At 35.4% G+C, this 21,482-nt stretch overlaps 1 protein-coding gene across 4 annotated transcripts in view; it reads right to left on the reverse strand.

The window, feature by feature from the left end:
- The window catches only part of UBR3 (ubiquitin protein ligase E3 component n-recognin 3), a 97,466-nt gene that overhangs the window by 42,493 nt on the left and 33,491 nt on the right, over positions 1 to 21,482 (reverse strand). For 2 of the 4 annotated variants that reach the window (XM_071434940.1, XM_071434938.1), the window contains exons 14-25: positions 21,031 to 21,159; positions 20,881 to 20,933; positions 20,122 to 20,255; positions 19,545 to 19,632; positions 18,005 to 18,144; positions 14,864 to 14,960; positions 14,303 to 14,444; positions 11,967 to 12,071; positions 10,933 to 11,106; positions 10,685 to 10,714; positions 9,006 to 9,466; positions 6,012 to 6,100 (exon numbers count right to left, since the gene is read on the reverse strand). In XM_071434940.1, coding sequence (XP_071291041.1) covers positions 6,012 to 6,100; positions 9,006 to 9,466; positions 10,685 to 10,714; positions 10,933 to 11,106; positions 11,967 to 12,071; positions 14,303 to 14,444; positions 14,864 to 14,960; positions 18,005 to 18,144; positions 19,545 to 19,632; positions 20,122 to 20,255; positions 20,881 to 20,933; positions 21,031 to 21,159 — 1,642 coding nt within the window. The remainder of the gene's footprint in view (positions 1 to 6,011; positions 6,101 to 9,005; positions 9,467 to 10,684; positions 10,715 to 10,932; positions 11,107 to 11,966; positions 12,072 to 14,302; positions 14,445 to 14,863; positions 14,961 to 18,004; positions 18,145 to 19,544; positions 19,633 to 20,121; positions 20,256 to 20,880; positions 20,934 to 21,030; positions 21,160 to 21,482) is intronic. The other 2 variants (XM_071434942.1, XM_071434941.1) reach the window with 1 other exon arrangement.

The following is a 21,482-nucleotide window of genomic DNA, read 5'->3' on the forward strand; positions in this document are numbered from 1 at the left end:
GCTCCTTCCTAGGTGCACAGAAATGTTCAAGGTTAAGGCCCAGCTCTGAAGTATCAAAGCCACTGCACTTCACACAGCTTTGATCACATGACAGTAGGTGGTGCTGATTTCAGGGCAAACCATTTTATGTTATGTTACCATCCAAGTGAAGAATTCTTTATTGATTTGAAAGAAAAGCACCTTAGGACTAAATGATCCACTCCTGCTGCACATACAGTCAGCCTCTTGACCTAGAATATGTGGGTTTCTTTGTGTATTTCCTAGAACAAAATTTTTCTAAAGGAAAACACTTCCTCCCTAACTTCTACCATACCCTTTATCCCTCTGATTAAGTAGGCTGAAGTATTGGAAGAAGTATTGGATAGAGAATCCAAAAACCTTGAGTAGAACAACAGTCCTCATGCAGAATTGCTTTTAGGACAACTGCTGTCTTCTGAAAGTCTACTACAAGTTTGGCACAGGAGGCTGCTGCCATAAGGAGAGGCGTCTTGGGTGCCAGGCAGAATATTTCTTTGCTATAAAAAACTCCATGCAATGCTCTTGCTCACAGGGCTGAATCAAAATTACACTGTTCTAGTAAGTACTGATTTCCTAGTCAGTTATTGGGGGTCATATGAAAATGAGCCCTGATCTTCACTGATGTGCAGTTGTTAATATTGTACACATGTCTATCACCATCTAGTGGTAACCAGCTGTACAGTGAAATAAAAAGCACAATGCATCAACTGCAAATGTTCCAAAACATCCAGGAAATTAAGAAGCAAATGGTGGCAGAGAAGGGAGCGAGCATAAAATATGCTATTTTTTATATTGAACATCACCTCATAATTGTGCAATGCACAATCATGTACACCTATGTATCAAATGCAAGAAATGGCAAGGCCTAGAGTTCCAGCTTTCTTTTCCCACCTTTTCTAAAATATTGTCAATACAACAAAAAATATGCAACCACTCGGTATTTTTCAGAAGCATAGAAAGAGAATACAATGTATCAATCTGATTTACAGCAATTCAATGGAAGTCATCAGAATCTGTCAATATTTAATTTACAAAATACCATTAATTCATCACAAATTGCCTATTTTGTAACTTGAGGGGAAAAAACCCCCAGAACTTAGGATTTAAAAGATGTTTAAAATCTGTTCAATATATGCAATTTATACTTTTATTGCCTATGTGCCTATGGGGAACAGGCACATAAAAATCAGGCTAATTTACTTTTAGAACTCAGTGATTAAGTGCATGCTTCCTTCACAACTACTTAGATGTGGATGTAGCTAGGCTATTCTGGCAAACAATAAACCTCCAAGGAAAGTAGCTACTAGCACCAAGGAAGACTTCCTAATAAAGTAATTTGCACCTGAGCTAGTAAAAGAAAACAAAGGGATATTGGCAAGAAATTTAAATCTCAAATAAGTAGGCATACCAGAAAAACTGTAACCAAACAAAACCTCTCACTTCATTTGAATGGACTCTGATAAACCTTAATTACTCACTTTAACTAGCTCCAAGGATTTAACCTAATTGATTTCACAGACCTGTCCTAACGATGGCAGTGTGTAAAGAAGGAGCCAAGGAAAAAGACAAGGTAAAACACATGGTACTGCTATCAGTTCACCAAGCCTCTGTCATGAGATTTGTCTTATGTTGTAGTATACCTCATCCCCTTTCAGTGGGTTCTGGAACTTTTCTATGTCCTTAGGAATTATTTCACAAATCTGAATAAATATGAACCTTAAAACACTGAAGGAGGATGGACAAATTTATAAGCTGTGACAGAAATCCAGGGAAGAGCCAAACCCTGTAGCTCCCAAGAGTTTTTTAAAAGTTAATAATTTAGCTCTTTGTTTAGTTTTGTACCAAGTAGAGACACAAAGCTACAAAAACCTAGCACTTCCTACCTCCTAACAAATTACTGATCAAACTAGCACATTGATGTACTGCAGAATGCATTGCTACCTGAATTTAATTTCATTTCTACTCTCCAGAGCTAAGGATGCATTCTGTTATTTCCTCCACTCAGCAAAGCCCCCAAACCAAAAGGGCTTTGTAAACACAGTACATATAGTTCACAATCTCCACTGGCTGTAGTCAACATTTGTCCTGCTGCACACATTGTGTCAAAGAGGCCCCTGGGTATCAAAGCAACCATTAGTATGCTAATATTCTTTGCCCTGACCCAGCATATACATTCTCAAGAGATCAGTACCTAATTTATTTTTCTATCTGGGTTCAGAAGCTTGAGTGTTAGGAAATATATGTCACCTTGCATTAAGACTCTGAGCTTCTTTTTAAGTCTAACTAAGGAATGTTTCATGAAGGACAAAATGTCATCCTGCTAAGACACACATTGTAAGAAAGACAGAAAAGATCATCTGCATACTTATCAGGATGCATTAAAAAAAGTTTTAAAATTACACCAGCCACTTCAGAGACATGAAAACTATTGAAGAAATCAATCTTAGCATTTATAATTAACAACTTAACCAATTTGCAATTTTTCAGTATGATAAGTAGTTCAGCAGTTTGCCTGGAACAGATCACATTTTGTTTTTATAAAATTCAGACAGACAAATCTTCACAAAGCTAGAACTGAGTGGTTTAGTTTTGTTCTTATCAAGTCCCTTCTGAAGGTTATGAAATTTTAAAAATTTCTTGCACAGAGTTCCACATGACAAGAAAAACCATGGTGTCACCCTGGGGCAGTGCTGGTGAAGCTCAGAGGAGCTGTAACCAGGAGCTATAACCAGGAGTAGGAAGACATGTGGAGCTGAAACCAACACCACATTTTTGACTCTCTGGACAGTGCCCCAGACACATTAAGAGCTCTATCTGCTGTTTTTAGAACACTTTGCTTGGTTTATTTTTTTCCTTTTTTGTTTATCCTGCAGTCAAACAGCTAAAGACAGCACAGTGGATGCTGTTCTATCCTAGTTCATTAACATAACTGTTTCTAAATTTCACCTAATTACTTCCAGGCAGGCTTGAATGGCAATGCAGTTCTGCAGATGTCACAGAATATAAATAGAAAGTAACAGGGGGCACAAATGGAAAGTGCTACATAATTGGATTTTTTTCTCCAGTAACTATGTGAAAGAAAATGCCAACCTTTATTTTCAGAATCTCAGATGAATTTGTCGATGACAATTCAAATAAATAAATTCTACTAGTAAAATGAGACACATTTAATATTGAATAATTAACATGTAATTAGGTAACTTCCTTTTAAGCCATGTTTCATTGCAGCATCCCAACAATCAAAGGGGAATACCTCAGGGAATTAACAGTGCCTCTGTGCACTTTATTAAATACTTTAGAAACTAAGAAGTATGTGGGTTATAATAAAATAACCTTTAAGCTTTGGCTATTCTCCATTATTCCTATCTCTTCCTAGGCACATTTCTTTTCAGAGTATTTCCAATCTTCTACACTGTCAATAGAAAGGTATTATGAAGTTTTTAAGTGCTATGCCCCAAACCAATTACAACAGTTCTCACGTTTTACCAGTGATAATAATATAAATTTGCCCAAATAACACCAACTGAAACAGTCACAAAACAAGGGAGCTGAGGCCTCACCATCTCTGCATTTTTGACAGTATTACTGTTACAACAAGTGAACAAAATAAGACAAACCTACTGCTGGGCTTCAATCTATAAGAAAAGTAACAGGTAACAGACTTTGTTTGAGAGGGGAGCGAATTCCTACTGATTTTAGTATGAAAGGATTTTTTACCTTCTAACAGCTATTACAGCACTGTTAGGCTATGACTCAGGGTAAACCTATGAATTACATAAGAGTAGTTTTGAATTGAATCATTCAAAAAAGACTAGTTTCAAAATTCTTACTGTGTTTTGTGCTTTAAAATTAGAATAACAATAGTTTCTGCAACATTTTCAGTCATTTTCTGTATCATATAGAGATTGAATTCACAGCCAAACAAACCACTTAAATTCAACAAACTGAAGAAAATATTCCTGGCAAAAATTAATCTAGATTTTTAAACAAACCCCAGGCACTATAATGGCATATGAACTTACTTTCTGAGAGCTATTTTAATGCCAGTCAGAACATAAAAGCTAGTACTGGACTATAGTACTACTTCAGTGCATTTTCATAACAAAGTCAGAAAATGGAATGACAACATAGAAGACACTGAAAACAATTAGTGGAAAGGCAAAGTAATTATTAGTTAACACAATGCCTGGAATTCTATTAAGTTGCTGCCAAATATCTTTATGAAGAATTAACTTTATGAAAATGTAGTTTATTAAGTCATTTCTATCTAGTGCTGTGCATGATCTGGTATAACTGACAATAAACACTACATTTTACATTGAGGCATCTGGAGGTACTAATTCTTAAATACTAAGAAGCAAGTGATCTAAATCTTGCATGCCCAAGAACTTTTTAATGCACAATCATAAAAATAAAGGCCCAGGTCTGCCTACCTGAGAATTTAATATGAATTAACTAAAAGCTAAGTATTCACAGTCCTTCACAAAAATAAATGCTATGTAATTTACTGATTTAGCTACCATGATTCATCCACAAATCAAAGCAGGTATCTTATAACATAACTTATAAAACCTGTGCCTGGAAGTAATTATGCACATTTATGCATATAGGCAAATATAGCTGTATAGCTATTGACAGGTCCATCTACATCCATATATAAATATTTAGATATATATCTGATTTCATATATAAAATCCATCAATTTCAAAGTTGCAATATGATAAATTCAAAATATAAGTGACTGAAGATTCAAAGTTTCCCAGTTACTTTCAGTTAGCCATGACCATATAAAAACTTAATTTTTAATAAGGAGAACTGCAAGGTTGTTCTTCCTTACTTTAACAATTAGATTACAAACAAATAGCTGCCATTTAGTGAGGTTGACTTACAATACAAAGTTCACAGATGAAAATTAGAGTATTGCACATCCTCCAAACATACCATCGTATTTAGAGTGATTAATTTCATAGAATATTAGTAATTTTGGGTTGGACAGGACCTTAAAGATCATCAAGTTCCAACCCTCCTGCTGTGGGCAGGGACATCTTCCACTAGAGTAGGTTGCTCAGAGCCCCATTTAAGTTTGCTAAGGTATCCAAAACCTTAGTAAGTCTAAATGAATCAATCTTCTCAGTTACCTATGAACTGAAGGGAATTTAACAATTTCACAAGACAGACTTTTTCAGCAAATACAGTTGTCAAAATGTTTCTAACCAATGCTTAAATTCAAATCAGAACTTCACAGCAGATGAGACTTGATGGAAGGTCTGGGAAGATTCCAGCTTTTTCTTATCTTTCAGAAGTGCTAATTTTCTATGAAGTGACCCAAATGACAAAAATATTTTCTATTCCTCAGCTGAACACAAACTAATCAGGATTATGCACTTCTACGCATGAGAATCTGAGAGAACTCACCCTCAAGAAAAACAAAACCTGATTGTGTGTAAAGACAGTATTTGAAAGAGAATACATTATCACTTATAGCAACTGAGGTGATCTAAAAATTATGTTTTCCTTAGATCTATAAACACATTTAAAAGCTAAAATTTTCACCATATTGAACTTTGAGGCTCTATGGAGAAATAATCTTAAATTTTATTACTACAGATTAAAGAAAAATACAATCTTAAAAAGACAAACTAATTTGGGGACATTTTATATTAAATGTAAATACTTTAAAACATATCACATATTCAATCATTTCATGTACTCTATATTAACAAAAACTAGGAATAAATTTATGTCCAACAGATTTAATCTATTCTTTAGCAATTATGTATTCAGTAATATCTGTCCTATAATCAAAGTTAGGCTCCCTAAGTGTAAAGTTAACAAGTGGATACAAAAGCAGAGTGTGAGGGAGGGTTTCCTGTTTGGTTAGATGGTTGGGGTTTTTTTTGTGTGTGTCTTTGTAAGTTCAACTGAGTAGAAACCTTAATACTAACATGTGGGAAAAGGCATAAAAGCAAGCAGTCAACCACACAAAAACTTACCAACATCCATGGCAGTTTCCATGAAGCTTTTCTGCCTTGAGGCAAATTCGGCCAACAGTTTCTGTTGCCTTTCTCTGGCCTTCTGTCGTCTATGTGAAGGAAGGGGGAAGAAAAAAAAATAAACATGGAGCAAAAAAACCCCCTTGAAAATGTCAAGCTGATTACAATTACCACCTTAAACAGTATCATTCCAAATGAAGGTTGATATTAAGGGATAATTACCAAGCCTAAAAAAGAATTCTTTTGCATTTCTAAAGCAGAGTTTTTAAAGAAATTAGTGTTACTTTCTTTTGAGTCTGAAAAAAACTGAATAAAATCCTGTCCTGAAACAACCTTCAAAGGTGTTCACCACAAGATCTTTTAACAGATTAGGCCATACCATCACAAGAAAAGGAACTCAATACCTTAATCTTGAAACTTTTTTATCTGTTCCACATGGGATGAAAACCAGAGAGCAATGTCATTTGTACAAAAATGAGTACTTCTGTCAGAAATCAACATTTGCAAATTAATAACAAAAATACTAAAAGCCTACCTCACTCCCTTTTGATATCAAGCTTTTGATGGCATGGGAAACAATTATGAATAATTTATTTTCCAGCTAAGCCTCCTCACAGTGGTTCCTTCTCGCCCACTTCCACCCAAAATACTGGCCACCAACAACTTTTATATTGGGATTTAAAGAACCTTGAGATTGCATCCAGATTAAAAGCCCTTATCTCCCAGAGGCCAAGCTGACTTCACTAACTTCTCCTCATTGTTTGTCACAGCTCTGGATTTATAAATGAAAAACACCAGAGGCTTACTCTTGTCTATTCTAGTGCTTAAACTGTTTCAGTGACCTGCACAAGGCTGTATGACCAGCTCTATAACTCCCTATATAAATACATACTGCAGTGGGTACAGGAATATTGATGGATGTAAAGCGACAAAGAAAACAGACATTAATTTTCCTTACTTTGACATGAGTTTACAAACAGAGGAAATGGGAGTGTGGAAGTGAGAAAACCAAACAAAAGCCCTATAGTACAGCTGCTCACCACACAAAAAATGTGTGAGGGGGTTACACAGCACCTCCCCAGTGCAGCTACAGAAGTTCTATCATAGCTACAAATTCTGTGCATCAGCATTTACAAGGCATTTTTTTCCAGTGCTCAGAGATGATTCAGGTAACTAACATGGGCTTTAGAAATATCACTTGGTGTCTGATACCCTGATGGGTGAGTGCTCTTAAGTCTCAAGCACTGTGTGATTATCAGTGTCCTGCACAGGAACTGGCATGCACAGGCCCAAAGCAGCTCACAGAGTGTAACCTGTCATCCTGAGGGGACTTGTTTGCAAGTCAAAGCTTCTAATTTGTTTTCTTAAAGGCATCTGAAAGACCCCAATATCTCTGCCCATTTGTCTGCTACATTTTACAGTCACCATTTCTCAAAATAACTTCTATTTACGACATCACTAAGATTCATTATTCTGAGGATCAGACCAGAGCATTCATTAAACTTGATTTTATTTATTTCTCCCTGGAAATTTCTCAACACCTCAACTAAAAGCAGAGTGACTGTAAATAGATGCATTTAATAAGAAGACATAAACAAACTCTGACAGATTCAGTACAGCTCAGTAATTTTCCATGATGGCCCATGGGAATATGACACTGCAATTGAAAAAATACTGCAAGCAGCTCAAGCTTGCTTCTAGTCCTCTATTTCAGTTTCTATGGCAACAATCCATTGCCTGAGTGATGCCATTATATGTTGAAGCTAAAAAAAGGTGATTGCTTAACGTTCACAGTCTGCTCAGTCTTCACTGACACAAAAGTGGAATTGGGGGGAAAATTAAAACAATTGAAAGGATAAAAATTGCATCCTGGCTTTATGAACATTGTCACTCTACATTGTCTTTAGCCATTTCAGTTATCACACTGTCCTTCAATAAATTTCATCAGTCCACCAATACCATTATAAATTTGAGAAGAAGATAATCACTCAGAACAACAAAAAATGGGAAACATTCACTTTTACCATTGCTTTAGCCCCCAAACTTAACTGAAAACTTAGTGGGCCTCCCACAGATCCTTGAAAATATCACATCCTTTTATTGAGGGAAAGGAATGACTTTACCCTTTTACTATATGAAAAGTTACTTGTTTCATCCATGCCCCTGCTTCTCCTGTACATAAATCTAGCACTATTGAGTACCACATTAATGATTAGGTGCCCAAAATGTAGCTGTGTTTTATCTAAAGCAGCTATTCATTCTGGCTCTTTCTGATTAGCAATTTTACATGCTAAACCCTGACTATTTCACTCATTAAATGAACTATTACAAACAGTGTTGAAAATTAAACTATTAAATGAAGCAGGACAAAAATAATTTTACTTTGTAAAATATGTAGCATACAAATATATTAAATCTATTTGCCATATTCCCATGTGTTATTTTCCAGTACAGTGTTGGCCTTGGACATATCAGAGAGATTTTCATTAAAAATTTATTTTCAAACAAATAAAATAGCAGAAAAATAAAAGTAATGCAGAAACCTACTGAGTCAGAGGACGGCACTTTTCTACTCAAATTTCTAGAACCGCTACTACATATTCTGGTTACATAAACCCTTCAAAATACTGGATGAACAAGTACTCAATTGTCTTCTTGTTCACTCCAACCTGTGCTCTCTACTGCAGCTACTGTGGTAAGTACTCTGACCTGAACTCCCCACTTTGTATGCCCTAACCTTCTAACACTATGCACTGTCCACTCCCCTCAAATCCCATGGTCCAGCCTTTTCCACCAGCCAAGTGTCAGTCTCTTCCCACTCCAGCCAATTCTTTGTGGCTGAGTCTGACATCCCCCAAATGTCAATCTCTGTCTCTCATACCCTCCAGACTCATTCTTTTAGTATGTAATTCATACAAAATCCTAAAAATCAATCAATAGATGCACAACACACACTGTCCTTCTACTGCTCCTTTATCTTGTTATTAATGTTACCTTTCTTCTTTATCCAAAGTTTTCTTCTCTGCAGAGCTCATCTTTTTTGGTGGTACAGGAGGTGTCACCTTCCTGCATATCTCTTCAATGATACGTTTATTCAGTCTGCTCTGTACAGCAGCTTTCAGTAAAATTCTTTCTACTGCTGTCATTCCATCTCCATGCGAGTATCTCGGAATTTCTGGGTGGATTAAAACATCCACATCATCCAGCCATGGGGGATAGTAAGAGTTTTGTTTTCCTGAGAGTTTGTGATGCAATTTAATCAGCAAAGACAGTATGCTCTCCTTGACTTCTAGAATGGCTGTGGTTAACTGTGGAGTTGCACCAGGTGCTGACCATTTCATGGATGTTTTGGGCCGAACCACCTGATTTGCCTCGCTGGTGTTCCGATTGATGATCTCCTGAAATTTCTTCCTACGTTCTGCGACCAAACTGAACACTTGAGCTGTCCCTGAGTTCTTGGGAAAAAAATTATCATGATTAATTTGAAAAAATACAAGTATAAAAACCACATATTTCTAAAACTACAGAAAATATTTGAAGCTAGGAAGAAAACCATGAAGCTTAAAGATGCTTCTCCACTCCCAAAATGTATTGAAAGTTAGGATAACAAAATACTGAACCTGCATATTGTATTTTTGTACAAGTCTGTTATATGCAACTGCATAAAAAGCCAAGTACCAAAGGAAAATATCCATACCGAAAAAACTAGCAACTGGTTTTACTCTAGTCTAACTTACAATTCTGTTATCCAGGTAATACTTCCTTGGTTTTTCTAGAATGGTAATAATTTCAGTATCTTTATGTCATTTAAATGCCTATTCAAATCTAGCAAGCACTGTTGCGCAATGTAACTCGTTACATCACACAGGTGAATACAGGTGAGCCCACAGATCTCCATGAACATTGTGCATTTTATCTGGATTTATTAGGTAGCATCCAGAGGCCATATAAGCCTGTTTGCCAGAACTTGCTATCCAGGGCATGTGAGCATAGGAGTGCAGTTACTTTAATGACAGAGTACATTTAGATCTATCTTATACTACTCTTGCTTGCAGTACCATATATGCCATGTCCCTACTTTAGATTTTGTCTATTTTTCTGACATGAACATGCAAAAGAAATATTCACTGTATTCTGCTACATCTGACACACAGTAATCTGAAGTGCTGTATCCCACAGATACAAAACCAACACTGACCCAGAGATTGTATCATCTATTGGCCATAAATCTTTCAGGATCCCACCATTTATGTATTCCTTTGTTTCACAACAACAACAACAAATCGCTATTAGTAATTTCAAAAACCCTTTCAATATAAGGTTAAACTTACCTAGACTCAAGAAAGCTAAGACTATTCTACATTATTAAATGTTAGTAGTATCTTGGCAAGATCAAACAGGCCTAAACACAAAGCTCAAGCAGTAAGCTATCAACAGCATTTTATATTCGATAGGAAGCTTTTATTTCCAAATACATATTACAAATGTTTTATTGCTTCAAAGTCTACCAGCTAACATTACCATCAAGAACATGAAAAAAAGCATGAGCCCTTGCAATATGAATTAAAAGGAAATTCAGGAAAATTAGAAGATTCCACTGAAAGTTAAGGTGAGTACAATTAAAGCACGTTGCTAGTTAATCGCTTAGGAGAACAAACTGCACACAGATCTACCTCTCTCTGGAGGCTCTTCCGCCTTGAACTCTGGTAGATTGAGGACAAAAAAAGTCATTAAATACATCATTAGGAAGGAAGCATCATAGGAAATAACTTCTATTTCTGCTATCAGTAAATATAGGAAAAATAACTGAAGGAAAAAATATCCTAAGGAACTCATAAAAACAGTAAGAAAACTAACAAAAATGCCAACACAGGCAACAACTTAAACTAACCTAGAGAATCTGGTATTTGTATCTACTTACTTGTGATGAAGCTAAACCATCAGAACTTGTACTTGCAGGTGGTTCTCTCTTCACCTCAGGAGCAGTTTCTGGTACTCTTACTCGGACATAATTAATGAAGTGACGCATGTTAGAAACCAAATTACTGCCTGGAAACCAACTATCGTGACAACGCTCTTGTCCACGTGCAGACTCCTAAAACAATTAAGAAAACTGTGGTACACTTTCTCTTATCAAATTTCTCATATTAAATAATTTGTGCTGCTTTTGTAACTGTATTACAGAGGCCATAATATCTTCATGAGATAGGAACAGTATGTTGAACATTATGTACCTCAACAAAGCTAATATACCTTTTAATTTTGATAACTGATGTGAGCCGGTGAGGCTGGTAAATGCATAGGTCTAAGTATTTTATTTGAATATAATCAAGTACAGCCATTGGTGCTAGCTAGCAGAAGTACTCCAGACAGCCATCCTAAATTGTACAATTGAAGATTAATATAAAAAGTCAGAATTATACAGAAGTCAATCTATGGAAAAAAAAGTGGCAAATTCTTAGTCATAAAGAAGTGTTGATCAGTTAAAAAACTATGGTAATAGAAGGGAATCTGGAATCACAAAAATAATGTCTCTTTATATTCAAATATCATTAAAAGTAGAATTAAAAGTAGAATTAAAATTCTGACTTATTCACATATTTTTGAAGATATAGATCTGTAGCAATAAAATGCTCAGTGATAAGGGTTTCAGGTGAAAATTTAGAGATTTTTATGCTTAATGATTTAAATTTTTTTGCATAATTTCTAATTTACACAGTGGTAAAGATCTAATCAATCTGTGTAGTCAGACCTCATATACAGAAACTGCTGAAAAACAGAAGATACCACATTCTTCCTCACAACAAAGGTTTTTATTGTTTTATTAGTTGTTCCCCATATAAGTTAATAAAGATACTTTATTCTAACTACTATGCTAAAATCTAATTTTAAAGAATACTGAATCATTAAAAAATACCTCTGTGTTTTGAAGAAAATGATGGTATTTATTCTTACCTCTTCATCTGATTCTTGTTCAGGAGAATTTTCCAACCCCAGCTCAATCAAATATAAAACCATGCAAAGCACATGCTCTGATAAATTCTGATGATCCATCAATATCTAGGAAAACAGACAAACCACAGAAGATTGAGGCTTCAGTATATCTAAACTTACGAAAGAGTGTTCTGCATAATACATTTTGGACTCTTCAGTTTTTGTGGATTTTTCTGTTTGTTTGTTTTAAATTTGATTTAAAATTATTTTGAGATTTAGGAAAAACCTAACCTTTGGTCATCAGCACAAAAGCAAAATTTGATTTTATGTCTTTCCAGTCAAACAAATTTTTACCTTAAAGCCATTACTAGTTCAAGCTGTGGTTTACTTGAACACCAGAGTGACAGGTACAGCTGCACAGACACCACTACTGCCAATTACATGCAAAAAGCTGCTCCCAGCCTTCCCTCCCCTTTTCAGGTCATCAATCACCAAAGGCCTCACAAGGTCCTAGTCCTATCAGTGATGCTGGCATAAGTGGGAGTACCAAAAAGGTTAACATCAATTTAGCTCATAACCATCTTCACATAATCTTTTTTTTTAATCTTTTATAAAAGACCTTATCTTTAAATTAATAAATGGCCATATCTTTCTTCCAACACAGCTTTCAATGCATTGATAGGAAAAACCAGTACTGCTAAAATTAAAAACCAGGACAACTTTCCTCTTGAGAATAGTCTGTACTGAAGGAAAGAAAATGGCAAAAAAATGCAAGTTACCAAAAAAGTGGGTGAGAAAATATGTTTAAAATTTCATGGTAGATAGGCTACTATACAAATTAGTATTTGTAGAGTGTAGCATAGTAAAGTCTTAAATATTACTTGGTTTTGAATGGATGAATTTTCTAAGTAGATAAAGCCATTAGAAACATCAGAGAGACAAAGTTCTTAAAAATAATATTGTTTTACAGTAGCTTTTCTAAAAAGTGACTGAGGAGCTGATTTAATCAAGCCCAAACAAATCTGAGATGATAGAGGTTATTTAATTAAAGAGGACTCAGTATTCTGTTAATATGAAGAGCACGTGTAATTGTGGCTGTTGGAATCAAAAGTCATATTGACCAATGCTTCTGAAAAGTAACATCACCAAACAGAGTTTAAGGCTCTTCCACAGGAAGTCCCAAAAGCCAAGAGATATAATAAAGGCTGTCATCAATTGGCAAAATTTCACAAAGAGGGCAGGCATTACTTAAGCCTGCCCTACAAATCAACCACTATGTATTTTCCACCATCCATGAATCTGGTGGGAAAGCATTTGGTATTCCAGCCAAAACAGCAACCCAGTTATGGCTAAGATTCTCAAGATTTAAGCCCTTGTGGGTTCTTAATGGACTAAGAGAAAAAGTGGCCAAAGACACCCAAGCAGGACAGTAAAAGATGATGCATTCCTTCCCTACAGTCTCCATTTTTGTTCCATGTCAAAACATTATTTGATCTTCTATGTAGTCCCAAGCTCTCTTTTCCTTCACCAGCCTTCCTGTAGTACAAGAGATATCTTCTATTCAACAGAAATTTAACAGTGAAACAAAATACTAGTTTTAGGTAAGCTGGGAGGCCTTAGAAGAGCACAAAAGGAAAAATCTGCCCAGGAAAAACGCTACTCAAACAAAGCAACTTGTGTAGTCCCTCATCTGCCTCTGCAGCACACTGCTTTGAAAACACTTTCTAAGTACAGATTCAAAGTCCATTTTCTGATGAATGGACTCTTCAAAAAGCCTTGCTTCTCTTAAGACAGCAGCAAACTATCAAAGATAAAACCAAACATAACTTAAAGGCACCAATTAACCCTAAAAAACGGCTGCTGTAACATTATCAAAAGCCAGAATATATTTGGGAAATGATGACAGAAACAACTGCAGTTATGAGACTTATTTGACATTGAGGATTTAAAGTTATTAAAGTTTGTATTTTTGAACAGCCACTGCTGATGCCTTAAAATTCTGCAATAGGAGCCAGAAGAACACCACTTATGCCACTGTGCTCCCTGAAACCATCATGGAAGAACAATCTGAATGACAACTCTGATGGTTAATACAGTGCTCCTCAAAGTGGAACAGGATCTTTCATCCACTTGGGTACTGACTTAGTGTGTGTATATATGAAACGATCATTCATGAAATAATCTAAGTGGTAGGGAAAAAAACTCGTACTAGACTTGAAAAATAAACCAAAACCAAAAATATTATATACAATGGAACCTGACTATTCCAAATAAAGTTTACAAAGTCATGCTTCCTAAGAACTTCTGTAAAAAATGTCAAAGTGAACCAATGCACTTAATGCAAATCATGACTGTACCTTGTAAAGAAGTGTGAAGAGCACAATGTGCAGAGTTTTACAGTGCAAAAGCTTTATGAGCCCTCTGTAACTTGGGTGTAGTGGTGTTCTCTTCTTGTAAGGAGGCCATGGGTTTCCAGGAAATTTGCCACTTTGCTTTAAGCTGTTGAAACAAATGTTAAATGTTGAAACCACTGTTAAACACTGCAATAATGTAGAAACCTGTCACTGCTATAGATAAACCTTGCTTTGTGTACCTAAGTGTAAACTAAATAAAAATAGATAAGACTTCAAGTTGTAAATTATTTTTAAACAATATCTTTGGTTAAATATTTTATCTGTGATGACATTCACTACTTTGTCTGTGGCCTTTCTGGTGTATTTTTAAACATTTATGGAAGAGTAACAGACTAAGATAACCAAAGCTCTGATATTGCTTGTTATAGACTATTTACTCAAGAACAAATCTGGGGCTGGAAAACACTGATAAAGTGATTAGCATTATCAGGCAGTGAAAACAAAACATTTGTTGTGGAATGAGCAAGAGAATGATGGTGCATTTCTAAAAATGATCCAACTTACAACGCTGTATATCTGTCCATGGCAGACTGCACATCTCTGCGGTAAACTGTTCGAAGTATTACCATGACAGGGTCAAACTCCTTATCCCAAACTTCAGCTGTTGTTTAAAGAAATTACATGTTAACATTCTCTTTAAAAACCTTACCACTTATTTTAGATTCTCTCCTTAACTAGCTTTAATTATGTCACTTCTATTATATAATTTTTCCTGGCAAACTACAGCAATTTATAATAATTCTTACTTATAATACTTTCTATACTAATAATTACCACTCTTTATCAAACTAGAAAAATATTTGTTGCAAAATTTTGATTGGTTTCAAAAATAAAAAAGTAACACTCTATTAAGCAACCCCCAAAACATCATTTCTGTATGCGACTTGTTTTTCTCTTTGTCATTTCCAAGTACTTGTGAGAAAAAGCCTACATTATTTTTCACTTTGTACATGATAAGCACAAGCCTCTTGAAAGGAGGAAGTAAAGACTGTGGAGCTGTTAGCAGGTGGATGATATTTTACCTTTAAGTGCAGTGAACAAAATTGCTGCAACAACACAAGTCTTGTTCGGTATCAAAAATGGTCAAGATTTGTATCAAATTATATTTGTGATCAATCCTTAACAAATATGCCTTTGTTTTATAACTAGTATTATGCATTATTTCAGCATTAAAATCTTAGTTACATCCATTTAATTTAGTAGCTCTAAAGTAACATCCAGAGTGGCTGTTCAGAGCAATCACAAACAGAAAAGCCTAAAGAGTCTATAAAAATATCCCATTTCATGTCTTTTTTTTCTATTTACAAGTCGCTAAAAAACAAAACTAAGTTTCAATCTAAAGCCAAATGAAGACATTAATTCTATGAAATGTTTTGAAGTGTTTAGCTCTCATAACACAAAAAAATGAAGGCAAGATTCAATGACCCCAAACGGAGGAAGAAACCCAGCGGATACAGAATTTGAGCTCCACCAGCAGGCGTAACGTAACACCAGTGCTCACAACATTCTTCAAAGTTCCCACAGGCAGCAATAAGCAGCTTTACCACACTTCTGAGATTAATTTTCCCCAGGCAGGAAGACAAGTGTCTATACTCACACCTAGTGGTCTATCCTCTGTATATTAACCCCTGCTAAGGCTAACAGTTCTACACATATCCTCGTAGACTGCTGAGGGAGAACACCTAGCAAAGTTTCCATTAGGTATTAAACACAATCAAATTTAGCTTGTGAAAAAAACCCCACTTTTTTCTGAACAGAATTTAGTATTACACTCTGGAGCACACACCAAGCTTGCTTGGGCTGCTAATGCCTAATGAGAAAAAAGGACTGAGTGAGCCATACAGTGAATATTGGAAATGCACATAGAGCTCATCTTCAGCACACAAATCTACAGTGTGAGAAAGAATCTGGCTCTGGAAGTTGGTTTTGGTTGGTTTTGTTTTTTTAAATGATGGTTAATGGAACAAAATCTAGGAATCTGTGAACATAAAGTAGATTCCACCCCCTCAAATTTAGGGAAACAAGGGATTAGAGGATTAGAGGGAATTGATCTGATCATTACTTGCTTTAACTATGACAGGCCACAGACTACAATTCTTAAAAGCAAAGGGTTTGAGAACCTATATAATCTTACAGGGAATATGAACACTTAAGAGGGCAAAGAAAGCCATGTCAGCTTTTATTCCTACAGAAGATTTTTCAGCTTTTATTACTTTAGAAAAAAGGGAATCTGTATAGTGTCTTAAACCACTTCATTGTTCAATGCTATAAGTGAGATGCTTAAGACAGTTTACCTCTGGAATAAACAGTTTACCTAAGTTAAAAAAAAAAACCCAAAAAACTGCAAACACTGTAATCTAGCATTAGATTCCCTAAATACGAAGTGCTATAATTAAAAACAGAATAATCCATCTCTTTTTCCTTCACATTGTGTTATGAAAATGACCAGCACGTAATGAGCTCCAGAAACTGGACAGGACATAAGGAAATGCAGTTTATGTAACAATAAAATTAAGTTATTTTAGATACATGGGTGTTAAGCTGCCTAATTACACATCAAAGAACCAAGATGAATCAATTTCCAAAACTCTGGTTTCACAAAATTATTTCACTAGTTGTAATTTGTATAAAAGAGCTTTATTGACACTTCAATCTCCCAGTACAAAAACTGGCAAACAATTACAAGTTATTACAACACTAGTACCTACATTAACCACCACCAAATGGTTTCAAAATTGCCAGACTCTAACCTTCCCAGTTCTCAAGGGAGGTATGTGGGGGAGGAAGGAGTTAATCTCTCTTCAGCTTTGCCATTAGCCTGAGGCACAACCAGAGCACATGGAGCATTTCAGATTTCTACAGGCTTATCTGCTTAGTGACATGACACAGTAATGGAACACTGAGTTCTTAAATTATTTCTCTCCTTTGATATACCAATGCTGTGTTGAGTCCAATTTAGATGACAAGCTGGTCAGGGAAAGAAACTTGTCATTTTTGCACTGTATGCATTGTAGAATTACAGAACAATGTTCTATAATAAGTCTAGCCTGAACTTTTTTCTAGGCCTTCACTACTGACAGCGAAAAATTTTACAGGATGCTAATACAGTTAAGCAACATAAAATGAAGAATTACGTATTGTGGTATCTTTAATAGTCAAAAGGCGGAGAAGTTCAAAGAAAGTATCTTTGACATTTCACCAATGCAAACAGTTCTAGACTCTACTAAATATACACCAATTTATTTAAATCATAGGAATAATTAAGTATGCAGATCAGTAAAATACAAATAAGGTAATTTTTCATTTCTATATTTTCCTTTGCTTTCTGAAGGTACCTGTTTAGTATGAGAAGCTCATTTTCACTCTAGATCAAAATCAATTTATTTAAGACTACTGATAGTCTTTAACAATGCTCTTAAATAAGCAATGGACAATAATGAAAAAGTCAAGTTTTGTGGGGTTTTGGTGGCTGTGGTAGGTTTGGCTTTTTTTGTGGAGAGGATGGGGGGCAGTTTTCAACACTGGTAGGTTGGGTTTGCTTTTTGAGTTTTTTACAGAAAAAAAACCTACTACAACAAAACCAAACAAACCCTGGTTAGGCATCTTACCACTGACTGTGTTGCAAGAGAACGCTGATTACCGTACCTTTAGGTGTGTACATTCCTTGTTGCATGGAACCTCCAGGTTCAAAAACAGGGGCTTTAAAGTCAGCAACTGCTGACAGGACTGACTCAAAGCTTAAGCTTCCTGGAATAATACCACTTTTAGGATTAGGGTTTTCTGGAATGTAATGCTTATGTTAAGGAAAGCAAAGTTAATTTAGTTGCAGGACACAGAATTTCCCTCCCCTCTTGATATTTTCCATCAGTCATTTCAGACCACATCTCAGCAGTGCTCTGTGCTTACCACAAGAGGTCTGTATGCTCCAGCTGCTAAGAACAGTAACTGGTACTGAAGAGAATCTAAGCCTCTCAGCTAGGAGGCTAAACTTTTTAAAGTAAGACTTGCTACATATTTGGCTCAAGCTGTTAGTACTTAATGAGAAACCACTGCCTGTAGTGTATATAAAGTTTCTGTGATTGTCTTCACTTACAAACACTTTGTCTCTCTTCATAGGGAGAATATTTTGCATTTACATCCAAGTGCAGAAAAAGCAAGCAAATAGTTCAGGATCCATAAACACAATGAATAATTCTGCATCTTGGATTCCACACTTCTCATTTTTGGTAGCAATACTTAACTGACCTACTGACGTTCGTTACTCTAGAACACAAGCAGCACTTAGAAGTAAGTAAACTTCTGCTCAGTGATAAGTAATTGCTTATATAAATTATTCACTTATTTTACATAATTAAGTCATTCATTTAAGTGAATTGGTCTAAGTAATCACTTATTTTACATACTTGACTGAGTTACTAGAGCAAATAATAATAGTAATAATAATAATAATTGTTATTCTTATTATTCATTTGTTAGTCTCAATCTCATCCTTTCCTATCTTCATATTCATAATATTTTTGCTCATTGCCCATACCTGGATTGCAAGCTCTTACATGCAACCAGAACAAGCTATTTAATTTGCCTACACAGCCAAGAGTAATACAGGAAAACCTGCATATTTATAGTCAGCTGTCCAGGGACATGAACCCTATGTCTGTGCAGAAGGACTCTTAGAGTTTGCTATTCTTTCCCCATAACACATGCACTTCACTCTAATGTCAAAGCAACATGTAGTATTGCTATTATTTGCATTTTCAGCTATTGATAGCAAAAGCCAATATAATGTAGAATGTCTGTTTTTTATATTGGGATAAACTTAGCAAAAATCAAAGGCTCAAATCCAGACAAATGTGATGCTTTGCTAAACTTTCTACAACACCATTGGAAAACACACATTTTACCTTACACCTAAAAGACTTCTAAAGACCAGTACAGCATTTTGTATCAAAAGTAATTTTAACTATTAAAAAAAGTATTGTATTTATTGTAAGAAAAACCAAAATTGGAGCCTTTGCTAGTAAGTATATACAGTATATACTGTGTGTATACATATAGTAAGTACCTACAAACACACCTTCACACAGTTTTTTAATTATGTAACCTAAAAGCATGTTGTTCAAGCCTCACTACAATCCAGACACCTGTCATTCTCATTCAGACACATTAGTGAATATATTCCAAGGATATGAGATCCAATAATGAACTGTGTGTCCTGTCATTCATGCACAGCTGGGCTACCATCTCTGCTCTGAGGATCTCATCATCTGTCATTCCTAGAACAATGAAATGTAAAGAGCTGTTAAAACAGCATGATTTTAAGACACGCATTCAGTTTTCATTTGACATTAAAAGCATGTCAAACATGATTCAAATTAATATTAAGTAATGATACAGTGCCTTAAAAATACAGGGGGGAAAAAAAGGGGGACATGCAAATATTATGAAAGGCACAACCTCAATCAGAAAATACCAGTATAAACCCAAATTGCTGTCTTTCTGGAAAAGATATAGAATCTTCATGTCATCACCTACACAAATCACCCACTTCCATTAAAGCAAATTTTTTCCATTGTTATGTATTATATCTATTTCTATTTCATAAGGGATTAAAATACAGTAACTGGCAAAGATGAAACTGAGTATTGAATGCTTTAAGTTACTATATGGCTAAACAGCTTTAAGGCACCTCCTAAGTGTTGAATATAAATGAAGGTGTAATAATGTTATTTGCATACAGATATTCCTAAAGTAGTGACTCTTACCTAAGTGTAAACGAAGACTTAACAAAAGGACCAAAAATGTTAAGGCTCCTTCCAGCATGGACCTTTCATGTTCTGAGTCAAGAACTGTATTTTGATGCTGTGAAGCCATCGTTAACAGATCTACCACCTTAAATCTACACAGCAAACAGCAAAGTCAGAAACAACAATTAAACATTCTCCAACATTAAAACACCAATGTGAAACCTACTGATAAGCTCAGGATAGCACTCACAACAACCTAAAATGAAATACAAAAGCCCAAATGAAAACCCAAAGTACGAACAAACATACATGAAAACCCTCTTCTTTTTAAATTTCAATTTTTATTTAACTATTGATGGAATGTGCTATAGTGATATTCACTCCATATGAAAACACCTTATATTTAACAACATATAAAAACTAATGCATACTAATTGGTGTTCAAACCCTGATTTTCTTCCAGAAAAGGAAACATTCTGTGTCTCTTACTACTGCTTCAGGATAGAATATCCTAGCATATGAACACATAAGAAACTTAAAAAATCCTAAAGATGCTCAGAAAACAAATATCTTCCCTACTGCCCTGTAAATCAAAAGCCAATGCTGTATAAAATCAAGAGATACCTGTTTCAGTAGAGGCCTTAGGTGTTAGTTTTGGCTAGGCAGAGTTGTATCACTGAAGATATGTATCAGATACGCAATTTTTCTTTTACATGCTATAAATTAGCAGAACAGCCAGCACAACATCAAACAAGAGGATTCATCTTTTAGTCCTACCTTTCAAAAACAGATGAAATAAAATAATCTGGGTCCAGTCTAGAGGCACAGACCTGTAGAAAGAGAGTAAATTAATTTTATTAAATTAATTCTAGTCAATAGTTTGTAGGTAAATAATATTGGCTTGGCTTCTCAGAAAACATAACTTACTTGCAGCAGATAAATGTCAGGATCAATCATTGAATTGCAGAAATGAGACTGCACGTAAGTCATGGCCTGTCCTTTAATTTGTAGACCATTTCTAACCCACATATTGCTGTGAATTTCAGAAAGACTTGCCTGTTCAGGGAACATAAAAAGTTATGAACATTTCAGGGATGTTCAGCTACTCAGTTCAATGTTAGCAGATCATCAGTATGATACCATAGAAAAATAGAAATCAGATATCAGTTCGAATTGGAAGGGACCTTAAAGATTTCCAACCCTTGTGCCATGGGCAAGGACACTTTCCAGGTGCTTAAAAGCCAGTTTGCTTAAAGCCCTGTTCACCCTAGTCTTGAACACTTCCAGGGATGGGGTATCCTTGACTTTTCTGGGCAACCTGTTCCAGTGTCTCACCGCCTTCACAGCAAAGGATGTCTTTGTGATATCTCCTCTAAACT

This window comes from Agelaius tricolor, unplaced genomic scaffold (genome assembly GCF_023055355.1).
Source record: "Agelaius tricolor isolate 1412-34295 unplaced genomic scaffold, bAgeTri1.0.p SCAF_10, whole genome shotgun sequence".
NCBI classification, from domain to species: domain Eukaryota; kingdom Metazoa; phylum Chordata; class Aves; order Passeriformes; family Icteridae; genus Agelaius; species Agelaius tricolor.